The following is a 26,612-nucleotide window of genomic DNA, read 5'->3' as shown; positions in this document are numbered from 1 at the left end:
ATGAAAGATGAACAAAGACGCTTAACAAACTTAATATGGGACACGTTAGAAGAAAGGGGACTTCTTTTTTGGAGAAGATTGTTAGATAATCAATATAATTTGTATTTGGACTGTGCAACAATTCTAATATCCTAATAACATTTTGTGTATGGAAAAATTAGAATAAAATAAGGCATTAGAGATGGAGTGCAAATGGACATGTACAAGCTGATATTTTTTTCTTTACATGAATGAAATAGAAAAAGGAGTGGCTAATTATTGTGAGAAGTAGTTCCACTATGCACTGAAGAATAACTTGCAGAGAGTATATGTAGATGTAGCTGAAATAAACAGATTCTAATCTAAATAAAACAAGAATTCACAATGCTTTATTGTAAAAGAACTGTATAAATTACAACATCGAGTATTATCACACAAACATTACAATATCACAGGTGCGAACAAAAACTATACAAAGGGAATGACATTGAACTCTTGTAAATATTTAATGTTCTAATATTTAACAACAAGAAAAATACTGATTGACGTAGTCCATTTCTGAACCAAGGAAGAAAACCAGCTTCCAATTTCTTTGCGAGAAGCCTTGTGCAGACTAGTATTTGCTTGATTCCCAGGACTGTAATCATTTGTTGTTCCCCATTTGTGAGAGGAGGTCACTCCTGTCCAGCAGAACTAACAGCTCCTCCTCCGTCAAAACTGGAAGAAAATGTGCAGAAAATTAACGCCATATAGGAATAGCAAGTCTTCCTGTCATTTCAGGTTGCCCGATTTTAATTATGTAATATACATTTTCAGTACACATTATGCATATTAGATACATATTAGAATGTGAATATAATGAGAGAAAACTGCAAGCATTAAATAAACATTACAGCAGATCCTCTATACTACGTGTGCTCCACCTGCCTACTGAAATCTATCAGTTGATTGTCATGGCTTAATGAGTTGGTCTTTAAAAATCTTTGTCTGAATTCTGTTAAAATGAGCTATTTCTGTAAAATATCAATTTGTTGACTAAGTGGTTCACACAGTATTTGTGGGCAGTATATCTGACAACAACCTCTCAGCCACTCATCTCCATCTGCACTTCACCACCTTTAATGTGATCAAAGCAGCTGAACAATACACACCACAGTGACACTACAGCTCAGTGACAATGCAGTCAATACCTGCAGACAGTATGCTGTACAGTTAGCAACAAACATCTCTTAACCATTGCAGCACCAAGTCTCCCAACTGCTGCCAAGTGCTACTGATCAATTAGGGAGCCCATGTGACATATTACAGTTCTCCATTACTAATGTGTTTGAGAGAAACGAGTGCAGCTAAATGCAAAAACATACTGTTTCCACGGTGAGTGGGAAAAACAGGTTTTTGTTACAAAGCACAAAGATAGGTGTACATAGACATTTGACATGTAATGCTACTTTACCCATTCTCAAAAAGGAAATATTGTACAATATTTTAGAACAGTTCACTAAGACATCGAATCAGAAGCAGCTGTTGGTTGTGAGCTGTGGGGGAAGCAACTTAGTAACCATGAAAGTAGATTACAATCGCAGCAGTTATCTTTCGTAAAGCCTGCGCAAAACAAGTTTTCATCGAACACGGTATCATTTTGTTTATCAAAAGTACTGATGAAACATGCAAAACTGCCGTCTGTGTCACGTCTGCTGTGCAGCGAGCTATGTTAATTTCAGTATTAACTGTATTTTTCTTACTTGTCACTTCTCCTTCCGTGTGTTTTTGCTATCAGGAAGCTTAAATTGTCGAGTGCTAGTAACAGTATTCCATAGATTTCGTGTTTGTTTTGAATACAGCCAGAGAGAGTCCCTTTAGTCAGCCATAGTGCCAGTAGTGCTAGTGTTTGTTTTGAATACAGTCCAGAGACAGGTAGCGCTATTTTCATTGTTTTCTACAAGAAGTGTCTAGTAACCACAATTTAGTCAACTATCAGCCACCTTTAGTGAATTAACAGTCTCGTCAAAAGTTGATTAACTCTCTACAGTAAATAGATTTTTTAGGGTGGATAGGATGTGTGACTGCTGTGTACGGACACAGGAGGAGCTGGCCACTGTTCGCGAAAAGGGGAGTGGCAGGTTCAGTGGCGTTCGCGGTGCACGAGGCGCAGGGTCAATGTGGAGGCTGGCCGTGTGGCATTGCCCGCTCAGCCTGTGAGTGGACATGGGGCCACTCCTTCAGCAAGGTCCGAGCAGGCACACGGGGGGAGCGGTTTATTAGTGATTGGGAGCTCCAATGTTAGGCAGGTGATGGAGCCCCTTAGGGAAATAGCAGAAAGGTCGGGGAAGAAGGTCAGTGTTCACTCTGTCTGCTTGCCAGGGGGTCTCATTCGAGATGTGGAGGAGGCCCTGCCGGCGGCGATAGAGAGCACTGGGTGCACCCGACTGCAAATTGTTGCTCATGTCGGCACCAATGACTCCTGCCGTCTGGGTTCAGAGGTCATCCTCAGTTCATACATGCGGTTGGCGGAGTTGGTGAAGGCGGAAAGCCTCGCTTGTGGGGTGGAATCTGAGCCAACTCTGGTTTGGAGCCGAGTGCAAGGCTTAAACCAGAGGCTCAGACGATTCTGTGGAGATCTGGGGTGCAAATTTCTCGACCTCCGCTATCGGGTGGAGAAATGTAGGGTCCCCCTGAATAGGTCAGGCGTGCACTACAAGCAGGAAGCAGCTACAAGGATAGCACAGTATGTGTGGAGTGCACATGTGGGTTTTTTAGGTTAGAGAATTCCCTCCCTAGGCCCAACAAGACGCCTCCTGAGAAGCGGCAAGGTAGGAGTAGGCAAAATGCAACAGGGCATAACAATATTAATCTGCTAAATAGTAAACTGCAAAAGCGTCTATAGAAAGGTCCCAGAACTGATCTCATTAATAAAAGGTCACAATGCCTACATAGTACTTGGGACAGAAAGTTGGCTGAAACCAGATGTAAACAGTAATGAAATCCTAAACTCAGATTGGAATGTATACCGCAGAGACAGGCTGGACAGTGAAGGGGGAGGCGTGTTTATAGCGATAAGAAGTGCAATAGTATCGAAGGAAATTGACGGAGATCAAAAATGTGAAATAATTTGGGTGAAGGTCACGGTTAAAGCAGGCTCAGGCATGGTAATTGGATGTCTGTATAGGCCCCCTGGCTCAGCAGCTGTTCTAGCTGAGCACCTGAAGGATAATTTAGAAAATATTTCGAGTAGATTTCCCTACCACGTTATAGTTCTGGGTGGAGATTTTAATTTGCCGGTTATAGACTGGGAGACTCAAACGTTCATAACGGGTGGCAGGGACAAAGAATCGAGTGAAATTTTTTTAAGTGCTTTATATGAAAACTACCTTGAGCAGTTAAACAGAGAACCGACTTGTGGCGATAACATATTTGACCTTCTGGTGACAAACAGACCCAAACTATTTGAAACAATTAATGCAGAACAGGGAATCAGCAATCATAAAGGGGTTACTGCATCGATCATTTCAGCCGTAAACAGAAATATTAAAAAAGGTAGGAAGATTTTTCTAGTACAGATAGTGTTGAGGATCAGTGGACAAAGTTCAAAACCATCGTACAATATGCGTTAGATGAGTACCGTCTTTACTCGAATCTAAGCCGCACCTGAAAAATGAGACTCAAAAAAATCCCGGATCGAAGCTGCACCAGAAATTTGAGACTCGAAATTCAAGGGGAGAATAAAGTTTTAGGCCGCACCTCCAAATCGAAACAAAGTTGGTCCATTGTAATATGAGACACAATTTAGGTCGAATGAATGACGATACAGCTACAGTAGTTTGGTTCCAGTCGTAAGCTTAGCAGTTAAGCTTTGCCAGGTAGCCATTGCTATGCGTCAGGCGCTCCATCCGTATTTGTGTGGGTACCCGTCCTTTTTCACGTGCTTCGTCTGGTTTGAATCGATTGCTTATTTTGCTTTGATCTGGTAAGTGCTGTTTTCTTTGTTATAGGTGTTTGCGTCACTCTAAGCTGGAAATGCATTACTGTACTGTGTCACGCATTGTTTGTTGCATTCTGATAGTGCGTGTTAACGGCCTGTCGCCGCTCGCGGCATGGCTTGCTTTTGTGCGCGCTACCGCCGCTTACAACTAAAAAGAGGCGAACCATCTCATTAAAAAAACAAGAGAGAGAGAAATCGTCTCATTAGCGAAACAATGGCAAGAGACTGCTATTTGTTATTACTTACACTGCTGCTTTCTTTGATAATGATCAACAAGAACCAAATAATAGACTGCGTATGATTGAACATGTTCTGAACGAGAGTTAGGCGAAAATGTTTCTCCGTTTGAAAATCTTTGCGGCCGCTTCTTTAGTACATCAAATTCTACACAGAAATTAGAGTCATCTTAGAATTAAAAATCTAGTCAGTTTCCGTGCTTCATTTCTGACTGTATCACTATTAGGCATAAGAATAATACGAATATAAACATGACACGATACGTATATTCTTCCGTGTTTGCTGTTGTCTCATTCTAGTTTCGTAGTTTATTAGGCAGGCAGGATTTAAATGAGATAGCAGCAAACATGAAAGAATACATGACAAAATGTTGATATTCATATTATTCTTATGGTGAAGAGAATACTGCATGTGATTCACATTTCATCAGGTTCCTATTAGCAACCATCTCTTCTCACAGGGAGGAAAAAATTCAGAAAGTAGAGTTGGCCATATTGACAAACATCCCAAACAGTCTTGCATGTCGGATTTTCATAGTACATTGAAATTCTGCCACATTCGAAGATGAACAATACAGAATTTGTATTTACTTCGTTGGATAATATACCATAATGCAGTGGTCGAAACTCGGGGCGGAGGAAAAAAGCTCGTCTTCCACCTTTTTTTTTAATTTATTTACTGACACGGAGGTTCTGGCGCCAGTTTTTATCTTTGTGCCTACAAAGCATGCCTGTGTAGTGCTACATATATTCGACGGCAGAAATTAGTTGTAGCGGCACCTACCAACATTTTTCAGAACTTCCACTTGCTTTGCACTCGATTCTAAGCCGCAGGTGGCTTTTTGGATTACAAAAACCGGAAAAAAAGTGCGGCTTCGATTCGAGTAAATACGGTATGTGCCAAGCAAGATTGTAAGAGATGGAAGAGAGCCACTGTGGTACAACAGCTAGAAAACTGCTGTGGAAGCAAAGGGAACTTCACAGCAAACATAAACATAGTCAAAGCCTTGCAGACAAACAAAAATTACGCGAAGTGAAATTTAGTGTGAGGAGGGCTATGCGAGAGGCGTTCAATGAATTTGAAAGTAAAGTTCTATGTACTAACTAGGCACAAAATCCGAAGAAATTTTGGTCTTGTGTCAAAGCGGTAGGTGGATCAAAACAAAATGTCCAGGCACTCTGTGACCAAAATGGTACTGAAACAGAGGATGACAGACTAAAGGCTGAAATACTAAATGTCTTTTTCCGAAGCTGTTTCACAGAGGAAGACTGCACTGTAGTTCCTTCTCTAGATTGTCGCACAGATGTCAAAATGGTAGATATTGAAATATACGACAGAAGGATAGAGAAACAATTACAATCGCCCAAAAGAGGAAAGGCCGCTGGACCTGATGGGATATCAGTTCGATTTTACACAGAGTGCACGAAGGAACTTGCCCCCTTCTTGCAGCGGTGTACCGTAGGTCTCTAGGAAAGCATAGCATTCCAAAGGATTGGAAAAGGGCACAGGTCATCCCCGTTTTCAAGAAGGGATGTCGAACAGATGTGCAGAACTATAGACCTATATCTCTAACGTCTATCAGTTGTAGAATTTTGGAACACGTATTATGTTCGAGCATAATGACTTTTCTGGAGACTAGAAATCTACTCTGTAGGAATCAGCAATGGTTTTGAAAAAGACGATCATGCGAAACCCAGCTCGCGCTATTCGTCCACGAGACTCAGAGGGCCATAGACACGGGTTCCCAGGTAGATGCCGTGTTTCTTGACTTCCGCAAGGCATTCGATACAGTTCCCCACAGTCGTTTAATGGACAAAGTAAGAGTACGCATTAGGAGTGATTTAAAACGGAATGATCATATAAAGTTGATCGTCGGTAAAGCAGATGCCAGACAGATTCATTGGAAGAATCCTAAGGAAATGCAAGCCGAAAACAAAGGAAGTAGGTTACAGTACACTTGTTCGACCAATGCTTGAATACTGCTCAGCAGTGTGGGATCCGGACCAGATAGGGTTGATAGAAGAGATAGAGAAGATCCAACGGAGAGCAGCGCGCTTCATTACAGGATCATTTAGTAATCGCGAAAGCATTACGGAGATGATAGATAAACTCCAGTGGAAGACTCTGCAGGAGAGACGCACAGTAGCTCGGTACGGGCTTTTGTTGAAGTTTCGAGAACATACCTCACCGAGGAGTCAAGCAGTATATTGCGCCCTCCTACGTATATCTCGCGAAGAGACCATGAGGATAAAATCAGAGAGATTAGAGCCCACACAGAGGCATACCGACAATCCTTCTTTCCACGAACAATACGAGACTGGAATAGAAGGGAGACCTGATAGAGGTACTCAAGGTACCCTCCGCCACACACCGTCAGGTGGCTTGCGGAGTACGGATGTAGATGTAGAATAATTTCATGATGGTACAGTTGTCAAAGAGTGCTGCCAGGGCACAGATGTCAAAGAGCACTTCCTGGTAACTAGCAAGTCCTTTAGAAACAAGTCATAGATAATATCAGCTATCAGAGACACGTCTCTGTTAAGACCTACTGCAAAAAGAAAATTAGAATTAATGGTGAAAAAATATATAAAAGGTAAACTGTAAACAGATTTGCAATCCTGCTTGTGTTTCTCATTCCAGTTAGAAGAGTCAGTGGACATAGTCAATTCATCTCAAGTTGTTATTTTTGTAAGACTGATATTTCCAGAATGCAGTGTAAATGAAGACTTGCTTACAATTTTGACCCTGAAAGATATTACACAAGGAGAAGTTTTTTACAATGCATTCAAATCATTTCTGAAACTAATTTGCCAATTTAGAAACTTGGGTCTATTACTACTGATGGAGCACCTCGCATGATAGGCAAATGCACAAGATTTGTTATCTTGTGTGGGTTGCTTTCCTGCCTTCCTATAAGTATCACTGTATTGTCCATCAATCAGCAATTGCTGTGCAGGCATATTTTGAAAATAGCATGTTATGAGTATTGTCTCAAAAATTGTGAATTCAATTTACTCACAAACACTTCAGAGAAGAAACTTTATTGAGTTATCCGAAGAATTCAATAGCCACTATGGAGACCTGCTATTGCACACCGAAGTTTGATGGATGAGTAGAGGCAGGGTTGTAAACAGATTTACAGAACTTTTATGACTGATAAAATCTTTTGTGCCTAAAAAGGAGAATGACTACTCAAACCTATATGATTTGAGCTGGCTGTTGGATCTGTTATTTGTAACTTATAGTGTTAAACAAGGAACTACAAGGAAAAAACTAAACTGTCATAACTCATGTCTTCTATGAAGTGTTCTCTGGATATGATGGTCACAGAAATTAAACGTGAAACTCTTTCCTCAAATGACGTCAGAACTGTTGGATCAACCAGCTGCGAAGTAGTACACAGTCAACCTGACCGCACTGAAGACAGAGATTGAAAACCAATTTTCAGAATTCAAGGCAACAGAACCTTTTCTAGCCTTCATAGTTCAGTCTTTATAAAAAGTGGATGTGGAAGGTATTTGTGGCTAAATTTGTACTCTTTTCTCTTGTAGTGAGACTAGACATAAAGAGGAAACAATTCAATTTCAAAATGACTCTTACCTCAAAGTCTGAATACAATAAAGATAACTTTCGGTAATTAGCGGGTGTAAAAACTTACACTTACATTTAAAAGTGGCACTTTATTTTTGGATTTTTTTATCAACTTACCAATGTGAGACAGCATTTTCCACAATTAACATAGTGAAACCTATGTGCAGAAATAAACTGATTGATCCTCACCTTTCAGACAGCGTAAAGTTGGCTCTGACAAGTTATTTACCACATTACGAGAGAGTTCCGACCACACACAAAGCAAAGTATCTCATTAAATTACTTTCAACATTTATGACAGTGTATATTTTAATTTTTTTTCACATGTAATATCCTGAAAACTGATTAGTAGGTCTACAACATTTGATGGAAAACAAATTAAATTTTACTTTATTATGTAATTTTTAAGTTAATTTTGTCTACGTTGTTGTTTCGTGCTCAAATCTTTATGCTATACTACAGCAGCTAAGAGAGGTAGGTAACTTCTCCCAACCCTCATCTTGCTTCTGTTTCTGCTTAGAAACAGAGGTGATTATAAGCCTTTGGCCTAATCCAGCTTGATCCACAAAAAAGTGCACACAGTTGCAGTAGGGTTCATTTCCGCCATCCAGGCCACACCGTAGTAAGCAATGTCTGCCAAATGAACACCTATCCTTAGCAGGTTTCATGTAGCAATGCTGCCAGCATGGTTTTGGAACTTTATTGCTACACAGCATTTGCTTACGTGTCTGCTGTATGGAAATGATGTACGTGTGTGAAGAGAACAGAGGTTCTCATTGAATAGTATTGTTATTTTGGTTTTTGTGTGTTAAGATGACAGTTTCAAGACACACAAAGCCAAACAAAAGGAATCACATGTAAGGTATTCAAATTTCTTTATGACCTTGAGGACAATGCTAGAAGAGAGTGAATCTTATCATCACCGCAGAATGTTGCAGTGAGGCATGTAGTGTTTCCTCTACAAACAGCACAGAAAATATCTGCAGGAGCACAGGGAATCCCCAAGGAAAGACATTAGTGGAAAACATGTCACTTATTTGGACTACGTCTTGAAAGATGTTTATCATACTGTATTGGAATTTTACAACTGTGCTGAAGTTTCCTATTAGGCAAAAGGTGGCAGACACTTTACATGATAAAATTGCTGTCAAAGGGGGGCAACCAATTGAGGGGACGAAATTCTGATACCTCTGGGATTCAAATACAGAAAAGGCAACAGTGGAAGTCGCCTCTCTTCGCTCCCTTACCTATCATTTCCTCTTTCCCTCCAAAATTTCATCAATATGAGGTAAGACAGCTGTCAGATGTACACCGCCTATGCTGGCATGTTTACTGGTGTTACTCATGGGGAGTACAATACCCATCGCTTCTACTTTGTACCAAGGTTTGAAGTAATGCGAAAAGCTAAGGAACAATTAAATGTTCACATAACCTAGACTGAAATAGCTTTATAACAACATATGAGTAGTACTAACGTTCAGTATTTGGCTGTAATATACCTTCCGAATCACATGAGAATACATGAAAGTGGAGAGCCTACTGTATCACCAAGTATTTTCTCAGCATGGTTTCATAACCATAACAAATTGGTTAGAGTAGGTCTTAATCTGTTTCTGGCTATAAAATGTTTACTTTAATGTTGTATACAGCAATTTTTGTCATTATATAATTTTCAGGTGAACGTTCAGCTCACCACCCATGAGCCAAAGGCTCCCAACTTGTTATAACTGAGGTGGACAACAAGGTCACCAGTGAAAGAAGGGGGCAGAAGAGGTGGAGTAGCAACTTTCCAGACTTGTCTCTATACCGTATTTACTCGAATCTAAGCCGCACTTTTTTCCGGTTTTTGTAATCCAAAAAACCGCCTGCGGCTTAGAATTGAGTGCAAAGCAAGCGGAAGATCTGAAAAATGTTGGTGGGTGCCGTCACAACTTACTTCTGCCGTCGAATATATGTAGCGCTACACAGGCATGCTTTGTAGGCACAAAGATAAATACTGGTGCCGAAACCTCTGCGCCAGGAAATAAATTAAAAAAAAAAAAAAAAAAAAGGTGGAAGACGAGCTTTTTTTCTTCGCCCCGAGTTTCGACCACTGCATTTTCATACATTATCCAACGAAGTAAATACAAATTCCGTATTGTTCATCTTCGAATGTAGCAGCATTTCAATGTACTACGAAAATCCGACTGGCAAGACTGTTTGGGATGTTTGTCAATATGGCCAAATCTACTTTCTGAATTTTTTTCCTATCTGTGAGACGAGTTGGTTGCTAATAGGAACTTTTACAAATTGTGAATCACATGCAGTATTCTCGTCATCATAAGAATAATACGAATATAAACATTTTGCCATGTATTGTTTCATGTTGGCTGCTATCTCATTTAAGTCCTGTCTGCCTAATAAACTACGAAACTACAGTGAGACAACAGCAAACGCGGAGGAATATACATATCATGTCATGTTTATATTCGTATTATTCTTATGCTTAATAGTGATACAGTCAGAAATGAAGCACGGCAATTGACTAGATTTTTAAATCTACGATGACTAATTTCCGTGTAGAATGTAATGTACTAAAGAGGCGCATGCGAAGATTTTCAAACGGAGAAAAATTTTCGCTAAACTCTCGTTCAGAACATCTATCATATGCAGTCTATTATTTGGTTCTTGTTGATCATTATCAAAGAAAGCAGCAGTGTAAGTAACAACAAACAGCAGTTTCTTGCCATTGTTTCGCTAATGAGACGATTACTCTCTTTTTTTATTTTTATTGTAAGCGGCGGTAGCGCGCACAAAAGCAAGCCATGCCGCGAGCGGCGACAGGCCGTAAACACGCACTATCAGAATGCGACAAACAATGCATGACACAGTATAGTAATGCATTTTCAGCTGAGTGATGTAAACACTTATAACAAAGAAAACTGCGCTTATCAGATCAAAGAAAAAATAAGCAATCAATTCAAACAAGACGAGGCACGTGGAAAAGGAAGGGTACCCGTATAAATACGGACGGAGCGCCTGACGCACAGCAATGGCTACCTGGTAAAGCTTAACTGCTAAGCTTACGACTCGAACCAAACTACTGTAACTGTATCGTCATTCATTCGACAAATTGTGTCTCATATTACAATGGACCAACTTTGTTTCGATTTGGAGATGCGGCCTATAACTTCTCTCCCCCCTTGAATTTCGAGTCTCATTTTTCAGGTGCAGCTTAGATTCGAGTGCGGCTTAGATTCGAGTAAATACGGAAGTCACCAGTTTTGCTGCTTCGTAGTTTAATAGAAGAGGACTCCTCCCTCTCCCCCTCCCCTTTCTTTAGGTTTGACCAATCATGAAATGGAAACCAAAGCAAAAATTAAAAAATCTTATTTGCAACATTTAGGTACAACTTTCAGCTACTTTTCTACAGCTGCCACTTAACAGACATTTGTCGCAGCGTGGGCCAACTTTCTGATAGCCTTGTCATGGAAGGCAGGCACCTGTGCTTTCAGCCAATTCTCTACACTGGTCTGCAGCTCGTTGTCTGTGGAAAAAATGCTTTCATGTGAGCAATGACATGAAAAGCAGAGGGAGCCAAGTCTGGGCATGGGGTGTCTTTGTTGCAACTGTGGTGTGTGACTGAGCACTGACATAAAGAAGGATAATGCCTGATGACAACATTCCTTTCTGCTTGTTCCGAATTGTCCTTCACAGACACTGAAGAGTCATGCTGTGTGAGGCTGCAGTGATGGTCGTGTCACGTTCCATGAATTACACCAAAACAACTTCCTGTTCGGTTCCAGACCACAAACTTTCTGATGGGAAAGATTGACTTGCTCTTCTTTGGTTTACTCCCGCAATAAAAATACATCCACTGTTTGGATTGCTCTTGTTTCTTCATTTTCGAAATGGACCCATTTCTTATCCACTGTGAACATTCTGTTCAAAAAATTCTCTCCGTCGTCATAGCGTTAGAGAAATGTTAAGGCAGCACCCATTCACTTTATTTTGTGACAGTCGGACACTGTCTTGGGAAACCATCTCACACCGAGTTTGAAGTACTTTAAGTCTCTCACTCAAGATGGCATAGAGAGTTGAACTTGAAATATTGGAAAACAAATTACTGAACACAAAAATTATGAAACCAACTATTTCCTTGAATCACCTCTTCCACTCAGTCAATAAGAGCAGTTGACACTCGCTTCCTTCTCAGATCACCTACATCACGAACATCTGTATGTCCTGAAGTTCCTGAACACTGCAACGTTTTGCTGTCCCTCATGAAAGTTTCACCATAAATATTACTCATTCATTGATAAACTTCAAGTGCATTGCACCCCTCAGCATGAAGCAACTGAGTGACTGTGCACACTTCACACTTGGTGGGAGACTTGTTCTAGGTATGTCTACATGCTTACTGAGCACTCAAGACTGACAAGAGCGACATGATGCAATCAACAGGCATACTAGAGGCACTGCGCAATGTATCTACAAAAATCTTCATTTCAATATTTTAATTCTGTAACTGATTGGACTTAAAACATAAAATAAAATTAAAAAAAAAAGGAAGGAGAAGGAGAGTCTGGATTAGAAACAATTGGTACATATATCACTTACTGTGTGGAAAGAATAACTGTGGAGGTAAGAACAAGCCACCCACGAAAGGGGTATGGGTGGGTGTGGGGTTGAAAAATCATTGTAGTCCACGACAAGTGAATAACCATAGTTTAGTCATCCCTTATTTGAGAATGGGAGCACTTAAGAGACTTTCAACAAACTTGACACAAAATTTAACCTTTGTGAAACTTTCTCTCATTGACAACCACAAAATGATGAAAGGCAAAAAGTTTATCACGTACTACATTTCCACAGTTCACGGAGTAAAACTGCTGCATGAAGCATGACATTTCAATTTACCACTGCTTTACTACTCACTCTATTTGCAACACATTTTGCAGCCAGTAGCCACATATAACATTGAATGTACCTGTAAAATTATATCCTTGTAGAGCACATAGTTCAGGACATCCAACATTGTAAACAATGAGCTGCATGAAAATGAAACTGCAGGGCAAAATTAACTAGATACACAGATGAAATGTGTGTACAAATACATGTTAAATACATGTGAACTCACTATATAGTGGAGATGCTGAGATGTGGCTAGGCCTAACAAAAAAGACTGTCACACAATGAGCTTTTGGCCAACAAGGTCTTTGTCGAAAAAAAGACAACCCCCCCCCCCCCCCCCCCCCCACACACACACACACACACTATCTCTGAATGCTGAAGCTGGACTAACGAGTAGCAACGCATGATGGGAGAGGCGATTGGGTGGGGGTAACGAGGAGGCTGGGTCGGGGAGGCAGAGGGATAGCAGGGTAAGGGTGGGTGATGGTGAAGTGCTGCTAATGGGAGCATGCAGGGGGAGAGAGTAGGGCACATAGTTCAGGACATCCAACATTGTAAACAATGAGCTGCATGAAAATGAAACTGCAGGGCAAAATTAACTAGATACACAGATGAAATGTGTGTACAAATACATGTTAAATACATGTGAACTCACTATATAGTGGAGATGCTGAGATGTGGCTAGGCCTAACAAAAAAGACTGTCACACAATGAGCTTTTGGCCAACAAGGTCTTTGTCGAAAAAAAGACAACCCCCCCCCCCCCCCCCCACACACACACACACACTATCTCTGAATGCTGAAGCTGGACTAACGAGTAGCAACGCATGATGGGAGAGGCGATTGGGTGGGGGTAACGAGGAGGCTGGGTCGGGGAGGCAGAGGGATAGCAGGGTAAGGGTGGGTGATGGTGAAGTGCTGCTAATGGGAGCATGCAGGGGGAGAGAGTAGGGCAGCTAGTGCAGTCGGGAGGTTAGACAGAGGGTGGGCAGAGAGGGGAGGTACTGGAAAAGGAGAGAAGTGAAATGACTGGGTGCGTTGATGGAATAGAGAGCTGTGTAGTGCTGTAATTGAAACAGGGAAGAGGCTAGATGGGTAGGATCAATGACTAATGAAGGTTGAGGCCAAGAGGGTTACAGGAATGGAGGCTATATTGCAGGGAGAGTTCCCATCTGCACAATTCAGAAAAGCTGGTGTTGGTGGGTAGGATCCAGATAGCATAGGCTGTGATGCAATCACTGAAATAAAGAACGTCGTGTAGGGCAGTGTGCTTAGCAACAGGGTGGTCCAGAGTGGTTGCAGCTCAGCTTGTAGATCACATAGCAGCCCTGGCTTGGATGGTATGGTTGATGCTTGTCACTGGACTGGATGGAGGATGTATGGGATAGGTCTTGCAACTAGGCCTATTACAGGGATATGAGCCATGAGGCAAGGGGCTGGGCACAGGGGTTGAGTAGGGATGGACAAGGATATTGTGTAGGTTCAGTGGGCGGCAGAATAGCATTGTGGGAGGGGTGGAAAGGACATTTCATTTCAGGTCACAGCAAGGGTTTGTCAACACCCTGAAGGAATTCAGTTGCTACAGTCTGCTCCTTTACCACATGGCCTTGTCACTACTGAACATTATCTTTCACAACTTATTGGACCTACAACCTCCTTCCTGGTCCTCTGACCAACTATATCCTCTCTCACATTTACTTCTCCTTTGAAGGCATCACCTACAAACAGATCCAGGTACAGCAATGGGTAGCCTCATGGCACCATCTTATGCCAAACTATTCATGGGCCATTTAGAGGAGAATCATCCTAACCACCAAGAATACGCAACCCGTCACCTGGTACATATTCACTGATGATGTCTTCATGATCTGGATCGAGGTTGAGGGCACTCTATCCATATTCTTCCAGACCCTCGATACCTTCTCCCCCGTTCGCATCACCTGCTCCTCTTCAACCCAACAAGCCACCTTCCTCGATGTTGACCTGCACCTGAAAGATGGCTATATAAGTACCTCCGTCCAAATCAAACCTACCAACCATTTTGACAGCTGTCATTCCTTTCATATCAAGAAGTCTCTTCCATACAGTCTAGCCCCCCATGGCCATTGCATCTGTAGTGCCAAGCGGTCCTCTCGAAATATACCAAAAGTCTCAACGAGGCCTTCACAAACCATAATTACCCTCCCAATCTTGTACAGAAACAAATCTTCCATGCCTTATCTCTCCAGTGACCCACCACCAAGACCCCTGTCCAGCCATAGAGGAGCATTCCACTTGTGACTTACCACCAGAACTGGATCAATCATATTCTCTGCAGGATTTTAAATTATCTCTAGAATGTCTTATCCATTATCCTTCCCACCCCTTTAAGTGGTATTCCACCACCCATCAAAATTACATAGTATCTTCTTCCATCTGTACACAACCCCTGCTTCCTACCCTTGCCTTACAGCTCATTTTCCTGTAATAGACCTAGATGCAAGACCTGTCCCATACATTCTCCCATCAACAGCTACTCTAATCTGGTCACGAGCATCATCTATCCCATCAAAGGCACAGCTACCTGTGAAATCATTCGTGATCCACAAACTAAGCTGCAACCACTGCGCTGCAGTTCTATGAGGGCACGACAATCAACAAGCTGTCTGAATGAATGGTCTCCAACAAGCTATGGCCAAGAAACAGCTGGATCACTTAGTTGCTGAACATTCTTCATTTCAATTACTGCTTCACAGCATGTGCCATCTGGACACTGCCCACCAATATCAGCTTTTCTAAACTGAGCAAGTAGGAACTCTCCCTGCAATACATACTACGTTCCTCTAACCCTCAACCTTTGTTAGTCACTGTCCTCCCTCACCTATCCCCTTCTCTGTTCCCACTCCAGCACTACACAGCCTTCTATTTCATCTACGCACCTACGTCTCTTATTTCTCTCCTTTTCCATCCCCCGCCCTTCGTCTAACCTCCAGACTGCACCTAGCTGCCCTATCCCCTCACCCCTGTATGCTCCCGCTAGCAGCAATCTGCCGTCCCCCACCCCTACCCTGTTATCACTCTTCTCCCTCCCCCCCTCTCCCTGCCCCAGACGCCTCTTTATCCCACCACCAAGACTGCTTCTCCCATCAGGCGCTGTTGCTCACAGTCTGGTCTCAACAACCAGAGAGAGTTCTCACATGTGTGTGGATGTGTTTGCACGAGTGTGTGTGTGTGTGTGTGTGTGTGTGTGTGTGTGTGTGTTTCAGGAGGAGGCCTTTTTGCTGAAAGCTTACTTGTTTAGCAATATTTTTGCTGTGCCTGTCAGCAACTCAACATCTACATCTACATCTACATCTGCATCTGCATCCATACTCTGCAATCCACCATACGGTGCGTGGCGGAGGGTACCTCGTACCACAACTAGCATCTTCTCTCCCTGTTCCACTCCCCAAACAGAACAAGGGAAAAATGACTGCCTATATGACTCTGTACGAGCCCTAATCTCTCTTATCTTTGTGGTCTTTCCGCAAAATATAAGTTGGTGGCAGTAAAATTGTACTGCAGTCAGCCTCAAATGTTGGTTCTCTAAATTTCCTCAGTAGCGATTCACGAAAAGAACGCCTCCTTTCCTCTAGAGACTCCCACCCGAGTTCCTGAAGCATTTCCGTAACACTCGCGTGATGATCAAACCTACCAGTAACATCTCCACTAGATGATGAGTAACAATCCATCATTTTCATAACTAAGTACAATGTTTATTATTTCAGAAGCAATTGCTATAATTGCTAATAAATTTACCCCACTGTGAGACAAGAGGTCAATGCCTTCATGGGAAAATGTTTGCAGTTGCCTACAGAACCATCATTGTACCCAGGCGTGAACCTCTTTGTCCAAAGGAAATAGATGACCATGAATGTCTCTCTTCAGGACTCCAGGTATAAGGAAATCACATGAAAAGAGGTCGAGACTCTATGGGGGTTGTGTAAGGGTTTCTCAGCCAAACTTATGTGTTTGTAAAGTACAACCACGCTAATCTGCCCTCGGATGGTCCGACTCACTTTGTCCAACCCTCCCACTTCCAGTGTTTGTTTATGTAGGTAGGCAACTGCTCAGTCACGTCTAGGCTTGTCAGTGACCTACCATCTGAGATATGCATCAGTAGGCAGTTGACTATTGCTAGGTGCGACAGTTGAGTCAGTTTTAGTATGAAATAGCTTGTTTCTAACTCCATCAATAAGTGTTGTCGTGCACCCAATTTGTTTAACAAATTAGTGACAATGTTCGTCTTGCATACTGAAGAGTGTAAAATTTAAGTAAGGCAGCAAATAAATGTTCACATGTGGCGCTCTCTTTACAGCCGGACGTTGAGCCCAGTGACCTAAATGAGTGGCTCAGTAAAGCTGACATTGACTGGATGATGGAAGTAGAATTAACTGATGACTAACTCACTGACACACTAACAATTGATGAGAACAAAAAGAATAATGACAACAAGAAGACAGTGACCCTAAGCTTGAGTGCAACAGACAGATGCTTAAAATGGGTCTGAAATAGCCCTTTAATACAGTAAACATAGTTCTACATCTACACCAACAAACATTTAGTGAATTAGGAAATGGTAGACTAACGTGGCAAAATGAAGGTTGTCATCTGCTAAGAAAAAGAACACTTCATAGACTTTTTTTCAATCTGCTTAAGAACAGAACATTTTTTACTGCGTGATTACTCATGTTTAACACAGCTACGAACAAATCGGTAGGGTGTCAGCGCAATACTGTAACAATGTATTTACAAAATTTCACTAACAGTAACAATTTCTTACCATACAATGGCTTTTGAGTGTGTTTCTTTTTTTATTATTTTAAAATAGAACAGTATTTTAGACAGTACTTCTAGTTGAAAATTAAAGTTGGATTTTACTGTATTGTGATGTTAGAGGTCAAAGAGTTTTGAGTTTTTCCGATAACATAGGGACGGTAGTAGGGAAGGCAAATGGTCGACTTTGGTCTATTGGGAGAATTTTAGGAAAGTGTGGTTGACATATTGGTCTATTGGGAGAATTTTAGGAAAAGTGTGGTTGACATATAAAGGAGGCCACGTATAGAACACTAATTCGAGTCATTCAAAAGTCCTGTTGAGTTTTTGGGAGCCCCACCAGACTGGATTAAAGAAGACATTAAAGAAATTTGGAGGAAGGCCACTAGATTTGTTACCACCAGGTTTAATCAGCATGAAGATAAGAGAAATTAGAGCTCATAGGGAAGCATATAGACAATCATTTTTCCCTTGTTCTAACTGATCGTAGTACACAAAAGGAAATGAGTAGTAGGGGTACAAGGTTCCTGCCACAATGCACCATATGGTAGCTTGTGGAGTATGTATGCTGATACAGATGTAGATGCCCCCATACAGTAGCTCTAGAAATATGTACGAAGACAGACGCAGACTGGTCGGAGACTAGCAGAAGCTAGAGTATGGAATTACTGTCCCATGTGTAGGCTGTTAACACCACGAGAAACGACTGCATTTGGAGTGATGCTGTGATCGGGAAACAAGGACTGCTGATGTATCATGTCGCATGGCATTCAGTGATTTATCGCAGTTCTGCACTACCAGATAACCAGTGTCAAGAAGTATGGCAGCGACTTGGAGAGAGGTCCCGTTCTTCTACAGTTCTGACGAGACAGAATGGTATAGCTCCTGGCACCATGGCGTGGCGAATCACTGGGTACAGCTTCAGTCACCTGGTACTGATTGAGTGTGGGTTAGGGACACTAAACAGTAAGCTTATCAGCGGACAGTGATTGAGGGAACTCTGACAGCACAGCAGTTCATCACAGACATCCTACATCTTCAAGTGTTCTCTCTCATGTGACAGTTTCATGGTGCCATTTTCAGAAGGACAATGCTCATCCATTCACAGTATGAGTCTCTACGAACTGTCTACATGATGTTGCGGTACTCCCATGCTCATCAACATCCAAAGATCTGTCCCTGATAGAATATGGGTGGTACCTTCCCAACCAAATCGGTGCATGTCTCCAGGTTAGGGGCAGAGTAAAGTTGTATGATAAATGGACTCTTACTTCGAAGTTCTTTGTAAATTTGACTCACTGAAATATCACATATCCTCTCAGCCCATGAAGTTTCAGTGTGTTTCTCCTTCCCTTCAGCGCACTTCACTCTTTTGTCAGGCATTGTAATTACAGAGATACACACAAGAGAAAGTAGGCCCAAGTTTATGATTAGTTGTGTTACAACCGGCTGTGGTAACATATGAATACATAGATGAAAAAGTCACTTAAAAGACAGAAACATGGACCTCTCCTATGAATAAATAAATATGGCTAATCTAATAACTCACCAGATCCTTCTGAATGAACCACTTTTTTCTCATCAGAAGAATTCAACAAGTTTTTCAGTTCCTCCAGATCCACAACATCTGCTTTCTGCTCTACATTTCCTTTGAATTTTCCTATAAATTTAATTAATGTCTTAGTTAACAGCTCTAACAGAAATATTAGTGCATGTTGCATCTTTTCACAAATTTGAACACTTACTGAGAAAAACCTCCATATCTCCCCCCCCCCCCCCTCCCCCAATGATTTGTTGGCTTACTTAATACAAATTATGACTGATTATATATTATTCTAAATATGTTAAAAATACAGCTGGGATAATAGTGAAGACTAACGAGTATTGTGTAGGTTTACCAACAGTAAATGAAAAGTTGTCCAAGTCGCTTATACCAACTTTTAATGCACATAAATATGGAATGTGTACCAGTTTTGGTTGCTCGTGAATTAGAAATAAGTTCCAGATAAAATGGATAATTTATTTATTTTTGCTGCTTACCTTTATGAATGACCATCCTTTCCAGTTTTCTCTTTGCCTCAGCTAATGAGACAATTTTTTCATCAATAGACGCTGCTGTTACTAGCCTATAAACAACAACTGGCTTTGTTTGTCCTATGCGGTGGCATCTGTCTTGGGCCTGTAGGTCAACTTGTGGGTTCTATAAACAACATTATTGAATAAACAACTGTGCCCATCATCGTTTAAGCTGGTAACTATTACACTAACATTATTAAATGACAGATTTGTAATATCTTAAACTAAATAAGCATCAAGTGAATAAATGGAGGATTCTGAGCTTAACAGTACAAGAATGAAGAAAGATAGTGAACTTAACTTTACATGTGCAGGTAACATTACACTACTCCATATAGATCATAAGAATAGCAGCATCACGGGATGCAACCTGAGCCACCCTATTACACATGGTACCTAGAAATTTGCAGCCATACTTTTCAATGTACAATATGAAGCCTGTTCAAAAAATTCTGGAACTTTATCTACAAATTTTTTTTGTAGCTTACCTTTTACTAACTGCGCATGGTCTCCTTTGAAAACTCTCTTCCACAGTTGATACACTGCTCCAAACGCCATTTCCACTACCAGAAGCAGTCTTGGTATGCCTCTTCTTGGGTCACGCGATATGCCTTCTGTGAATTTTCTTTTATCTTGTCTATTGTTGCTAATCTTCATCCTTTCAATGTGGTTTTCAACTTTGGAAATAAAAGTCCGCAGGGTCCAGGTCTCGAGAGTACGAAGGATGCGGCAACACAGGCATTTTGTTTTTTGTGCAATCGTACGCACCAATGGGGATGAATGTGGGGATGCGTTATCGTGATGGGAGAGCCATGAACTGTCCCACCACATTTCAGGCCGTTTCTCTCTCACAGGATTTCATGCCACAATCCAACTGAAATGCTACATTCTTCTGCAATATCTTGGATAGTCAGTCTTTCATTGGCAGGCACAATTTCGTTGACGTTCCTTCCATGGGCAACACCAGTAAATATCGAAGGGCGTCCTGAAGAAGGGTCATTCTTAACTTCCGTCCAGTCATTTTTTAAACATGTGAACCACTCATAACACCAGGTATAACTTACACACTCTTCACCATAGGCATCCTGCATCTTTTCATGTGTCTCTAAAGGTTTTCTTAAGGTTCACGCAAAATTTAATGCAGACACATTGCTCCTCTAACTCTGCCATCTTGATATTCGCAAACTATGCAACACAACGTTCTACTCAATACAGCACTGAACAAGAACTAACGGACATACAACAATGAAACTTCCAGTAGTTACACATTAAACACAGATATGTGCAGGAATGCCAATCGCATTTTGCTCCAACACACTAATGGCGCAAAATTATGAATGTTACAGAATTTTTTGAACAGACATCATATGGCAATGCATTTTGAGACAATACTTTTTATCAAAATGTAACATAGTCAATCCTCTGCAAGGAAACACCAGTTAAATGAGCTGTCCAAAAAACACAGGATGAAGAAAAGCTTTATTTTTATCTCATGTCTTTCACACTTTTCATTGAAGTTTGTTGTTACTCCCACAAAAGATTTCAATAGAAGAACCCTTTATTTTCAGAAGGTGTATTGTTGAACACTTTTAGTGTTAACTTAGAGCTCCAAATGAATGTATTTTTGCACTGACTCTTACCTCTATCCAGAATACATGCAAAATTCCACAATACATACTTGGATGAAATCACAACTAAAACAATAAACTGAGATCACAGCCATGAAACATTATAAAACCTACTACACTACACTGTGTTAAGAAAAGTTGTGAAGTAGTCCAGAAGTATGTGCATTACGTCTGAGATTAGCACCTCTGACAATAAAATTAAAACAATTTGGAACATTGTTAAAAGGGAAACACTGTATTTCTATCAAACTCAATGAAAAATTTGTTAACAAAAGTTCAGAAGTACAACCTTTAATAAACTTTTTTAAGTGTTGCAGAGAAAACAGGATCCAGCTATTCAATGGAAAACACAAGGCTGTATACAGAAGAGGCAATACCTATGCAGTTTGCTAGAACTGAAATTCAACTCACCTCTCCAACTGAAATTAGGAAAATAATAAATCACTCAAAAGTAAATGGAATTGATGGCATTTCCAACAGAGGACTAAAAGCTTGTTCCCAACAGATAAGTAGGATTCTCAGTCACATATGCAGCAGCTCACTGAAACAGGGCACTTTTCAAGACAAACTGAAATATGCTATTGTGAAACCACTAAGGGGGGGGGGGGGGGGGGGGGAGGGGGGGAATAGGTCTGATGCTAACAACTACCACCCTATCTCACTTCTGACAGCTTTATCCAAAATTCTTCAAAAAGTAATGTATTCAAGATTGGCTTCACATATTTGTAAAAATGATGTACTAACAAAATGTCAATTTGGTTTTCAGAAAGGCTTTTCAACAGAAAAGGCTGTATATGCTTTCCTTGATCGAATATGAAATGCTCCGAATAACCGAACCACACCCATTGTGACATTTTGTGATTTCTCAATGGCTTGTGACTGTGTAAATCACGAAATTCTTCTACATAAGCTTAAATATTGTGGTTTGAGTGGGGCAGTGCATAGACGGTTTAGTTCATATTTAACTGGAAAAATGCAGAAAGTTGAAATTAACAGCACATATTGTCTGTAAAAATCAGTAGAGTCCTATGACTGAGGAGGTATCATGAATGGAGTCCCACAGTGTTCAGTCTTAGGTCCCTTATTGTTCTTAATATATCTGAACACTTGCCACTCTATATTCATGAAGATGGAAAGCTAGCTCTTTTGGCTGATGATGTAAGTGTAGTAATCACACCCAACGAACCAGAATCAGCAAAGGAAATTTTAAATAATGTCTTTCTGAAAATTATTAAGTGGTTCTCTGGAAATGGACTCTCACTAAATTTTGAGAAAACAGTATATACCATTCCGTACAATAATGGCATAACATTGATAAATACAGACTATGAACAGAAGTCTGTTGCTAAGGCAGGATATTCAAAATTTCTGGGTGTGTGCATTGATAAGAAAATGAATTGGAAGAAACACACTGATGATCTGCTGAATCAGTTAGGTTCAGCTACCTATGCTATTAGGGTTATTGCAAATTTTGGTGATAAACAGATCAGTGAATTGGCCTAATATGCCCATTGTCATTCACTGCTTTCACATGGCATCATATTTTGGGGTAATTCATCATTAAGAGAAAAATAATTCATTGCACAAAAGAGAGCAATCAAAATACGAGGTGCATTCAAATTCTAAGACCTCCGATTTTTTTTCTAATTAACTACTCACCCGAAATCGATGAAACTGGCATTACTTCTCAACGTAATCGCCCTGCAGACGTACACATTTTTCACAACGCTGACGCCATGATTCCATGGCAGCGGCGAAGGCTTCTTTAGGAGTCTGTTTTGACCATTAGAAAATCGCTGAGGCAATAGCAGCACAGCTGGTGAATGTGAGGCCACGGAGAGTGTCTTTCATTGTTGGAAAAAGCCAAAAGTCACTAGGAGCCAGGTCAGGTGAGTAGGGAGCATGAGGAATCACTTCAAAGTTGTTATTACGAAGAAACTGTTGCGTAACGTTAGCTCGATGTGCGGGTGCGTTGTCTTGGTGAAACAGCACACGCGCAGCCCTTCCCAGACGTTTTTGTTGCAGTGCAGGAAGGAATTTCTTCTTCAAAACATTTTAATAGGATGCACCGGTTACCGTAGTGCCCTTTGGAACACAATGGGTAAGGATTACGCCCTCGCTGTCCCAGAACATGGACACCATCATTTTTTCAGCACTGGCGGTTACCCGAAATTTTTTTGGTGGCGGTTAATCTGTGTGCTTCCATTGAGCTGACTGGCGCTTTGTTTCTGGATTGAAAAATGGCATCCACGTCTCATCCATTGTCACAACTGACGAAAAGAAAGTCCCATTCATGCTGTCGTTGCGCGTCAACATTGCTTGGCAACATGCCTCACGGGCAGCCATGTGGTCATCCGTCAGCATTCGTGGCACCCACCTGGATGACACTTTTCGCATTTTCAGGTCGTCATGCAGGATTGTGTGCACAGAACCCACAGAAATGCCAACTCTGGAGGCGATCTGTTCAACAGTCATTCGGCGATCCCCCAAAACAATTATCTCCACTTTCTCGATCATGTCGTCAGACTGGCTTGTGCGAGCCCAAGGTTGTTTCAGTTTGTTGTCACACGATGTTCTGCCTTCATTAAACTGTCGCACCCACAAACGCACTTTCGACACATCCATAACTCCATCACCACATGTCTCCTTCAACTATCTATGAATTTCAATTGGTTTCACACCACGCAAATTCAGAAAACGAATGATTGCACGCTGTTCAAGTAAGGAAAACGTCGCCATTTTAAGTATTTAAAACAGTTCTCATTCTCGCCGCTGGCGGTAAAATTCCATCTGCCGTACGGTGCTGCCATCTCTGGGACGTATTGACAATGAATGCGGCCTCATTTTAAAACAATGCACATGTTTCTATCTCTTTCCAGTCCGGAGAAAAAAAATCGGAGGCCTTAGTAGAACCTGAATGCACCTCGTACATTCTCTTCCATTTCCATAATATTGTCCTCAAGTACATCGCCCTTGTATAGACCCTCTATATACTCCTTCCACCTTTCTGCTTTCCCTTCTTTGCTTAGAACTGGGTTTCCATCTGAGCTCTTGATATTCATACACGTGGTTATCTTTTCTCCAAAGGTCTCTCTAATTTTCCTGTAGGCAGTATCTATCTTACTCCTAGTGAGATAAGCCTCTACATCCTTACATTTGTCCTCTAGCCATCCCTGCTTAGCCATTTTGCACTTCCTGTCGATCTCATTTCTGAGGCGTTTGTATTCCTTTTTACCTGCTTCATTTACTGCATTTTTGTATTTCTCCTTTCATCAATTAAATTCAATATTTCTTCTTTTACCCATCGATTTCTACTAGCCCGCATCTTTTTTCCTACTTGATCCTCTGCAGCCTTCACTACTTCGTCCCTCAAAGCTACCCATTCTTCTTCTACTGTATTTTCTTCCCCCATTCCTGTCAATTGTTCCTGTGGTGTCACCGCCAGACACCCCACTTGCTAGGTGGTAGCCTTTAAATCGGCCGCAGTCCGTTAGTATACGTCGGACCCGCGTGTCGCCACTATTAGTGATTGCAGACCGAGCGCCGCCACACGGCAGGTCTAGAGAGACTTCCTAGCACTCGTCCCAGTTGTACAACCGACTTTGCTAGTGATGGTTCACTGACAAAATACGCTCTCATTTGCCGAGACGATAGTTAGCACAGCCTTCAGCTACGTCATTTGTTATGACCTAGCAAGGTGCCATTACCAGTTACTACTGATACTGAATCATGTACAGTCAAGAGCGATGCTCATCATTAATGAATTAAAGCTAAGTATTCCGCCAGCTACACCCGTTTTTCTAAAGTCTAATTTCCTTGTCCTGTTCCAGACCTCACGCCAGCCTGCGTGAGCTAAAACACGCGCCTTTCGGCTTCCTCTAATAATACGGTGTTGGCTCTCCTGCCAACCCACAACATTGGCGACGAGGATGGGATCTTGTGACCGGGTAAATATTTTTCGAAGTTGGACCTAGCAGATGCGTACTTGCAAATACCGGTGGACGAAGAATCCCAGCGCGTTTTGGTGGTTAACACGCATCTTGGTTTGTATCGACTCAAACGACTGCCATTCGGGTGTGCATCGGCCCCTGCATTGTTTCAGCAATATATACAAACTGTTTGTGCGTCGGTCCCTACGGAGCAAACTTCTGGACGATATTGTGATCTCCAGAAAGACTGAAGAAGAACATTTAGCCAATCTCAGAACATTATTTCAGGTCTTGCGACAAAATGGTCTTCGCTTGCGGAAGGACAAATGTGTGTTTTTTGCTCATGACTTACCCTGTCTGGGACATGTACTCAATGCCCAAGGCATACATCACAGTCCAGAGCACCTCCGTGCCATACAAGACTTACCTTCGCCGCAGAATTTGAAGCAGCTACAGAATGTGCTGGGCAAAATTCAGTATTACCATCACTATGTTCCCCACGCCTCTTCCATTTCAGCTCCGCTTCATCGCTTACGCCGTAAAGGTGTTCCGTTCGTCTGGACGACGGAATGCAAATGCGCCTTTCGCCAGTTGAAATCGGCGTTGCTTTCCAATACTTGCCTTACGCCATTCGATCCCCGGAAGCCACTTTTGTTGATGGTGGATGCATCGGACTTCGGGAGCGGTGCTGTGCTTGCGCACAAAGATGGTTCGCACGATTGCCCTATTGCCTTTGCGTCCAAATTGCTCTCGTCTGAGCAAAGAAATTATTCACAGATCGAGAAAGAAGCATTGGCTCTCGTATTTGGTGTTACAAAGTTTCATGATTTCTTGTATGGTCATCACTTTACCATCATCATAGACCACAAACATTTGACATCGCTTTTTCATCCGACCAAGCCTGTACCTCCACGTACAGCGCAGAAATTCATTCGCTGGTCTATTTTCCTCTCGCAGTACCGCTACAATATCTTGTATCGGTCCACTGCTAAGTGCCTGTTGCTGAGGATAGATCATTCGATTCCTCCGAACTTGATTGCATGTTCATTGATTCAGAAACCAAACACGTGTTCGAATCGTTTCCGATTGATTTTCGTAATGTAGCTACAGCCACAGCTACTGACCCTGTCCTTGCTACCATTCTGCGTTTTGTTGCTACGCAATGGCCCTTGTCAAAGTCATGGATCGGGGATCCGTTGGTTCGCTGATTTTTTGCTCACAAGGAGAGACTTCTTGTATGAGGTGGTGTTTTGCTGTTGCGTTCTGATAATGATCAGTCCAGGGTCGTGGTCCCATATTCATTACAGTCCTCTGTCTTACAGCTTCTCCACCAAGGACATTGGGGTATAGTGAGAACGAAACAACTTGCTCGTCAGCACTGTAATTGGTTCGGTATCGATGCCGCGATTACGAATATGTGCTCTTCTTGCATGGTGTGTGCCGAACAACAATCAGCACCACCGTGGAAATTCTTTGCATGGCCAAAAGCCACTTCCCCTTGGAAACG

The 26,612-nt window shown here is 41.7% G+C and overlaps 1 protein-coding gene across 2 annotated transcripts in view; it reads right to left on the bottom strand.

Annotated features, from left to right (window-relative positions):
- Positions 1 to 342: 342 nt before the first annotated feature.
- LOC126092207 (lymphoid-specific helicase-like) overlaps positions 343 to 26,612 on the bottom strand; it is a 165,606-nt gene continuing 139,336 nt past the window's right edge. For both annotated transcript variants that reach the window (XM_049907697.1, XM_049907696.1), the window contains exons 14-16: positions 19,513 to 19,672; positions 19,022 to 19,132; positions 343 to 696 (exon numbers count right to left, since the gene is read on the bottom strand). In XM_049907697.1, the coding sequence (XP_049763654.1) occupies positions 623 to 696; positions 19,022 to 19,132; positions 19,513 to 19,672 (345 nt within the window). In that variant the 3' untranslated portion in view covers positions 343 to 622. The remainder of the gene's footprint in view (positions 697 to 19,021; positions 19,133 to 19,512; positions 19,673 to 26,612) is intronic.

This window comes from Schistocerca cancellata, chromosome 7 (genome assembly GCF_023864275.1).
Source record: "Schistocerca cancellata isolate TAMUIC-IGC-003103 chromosome 7, iqSchCanc2.1, whole genome shotgun sequence".
Lineage (NCBI taxonomy): Eukaryota > Metazoa > Arthropoda > Insecta > Orthoptera > Acrididae > Schistocerca > Schistocerca cancellata.
This window is presented reverse-complemented; position numbering and strand designations above follow the sequence as displayed.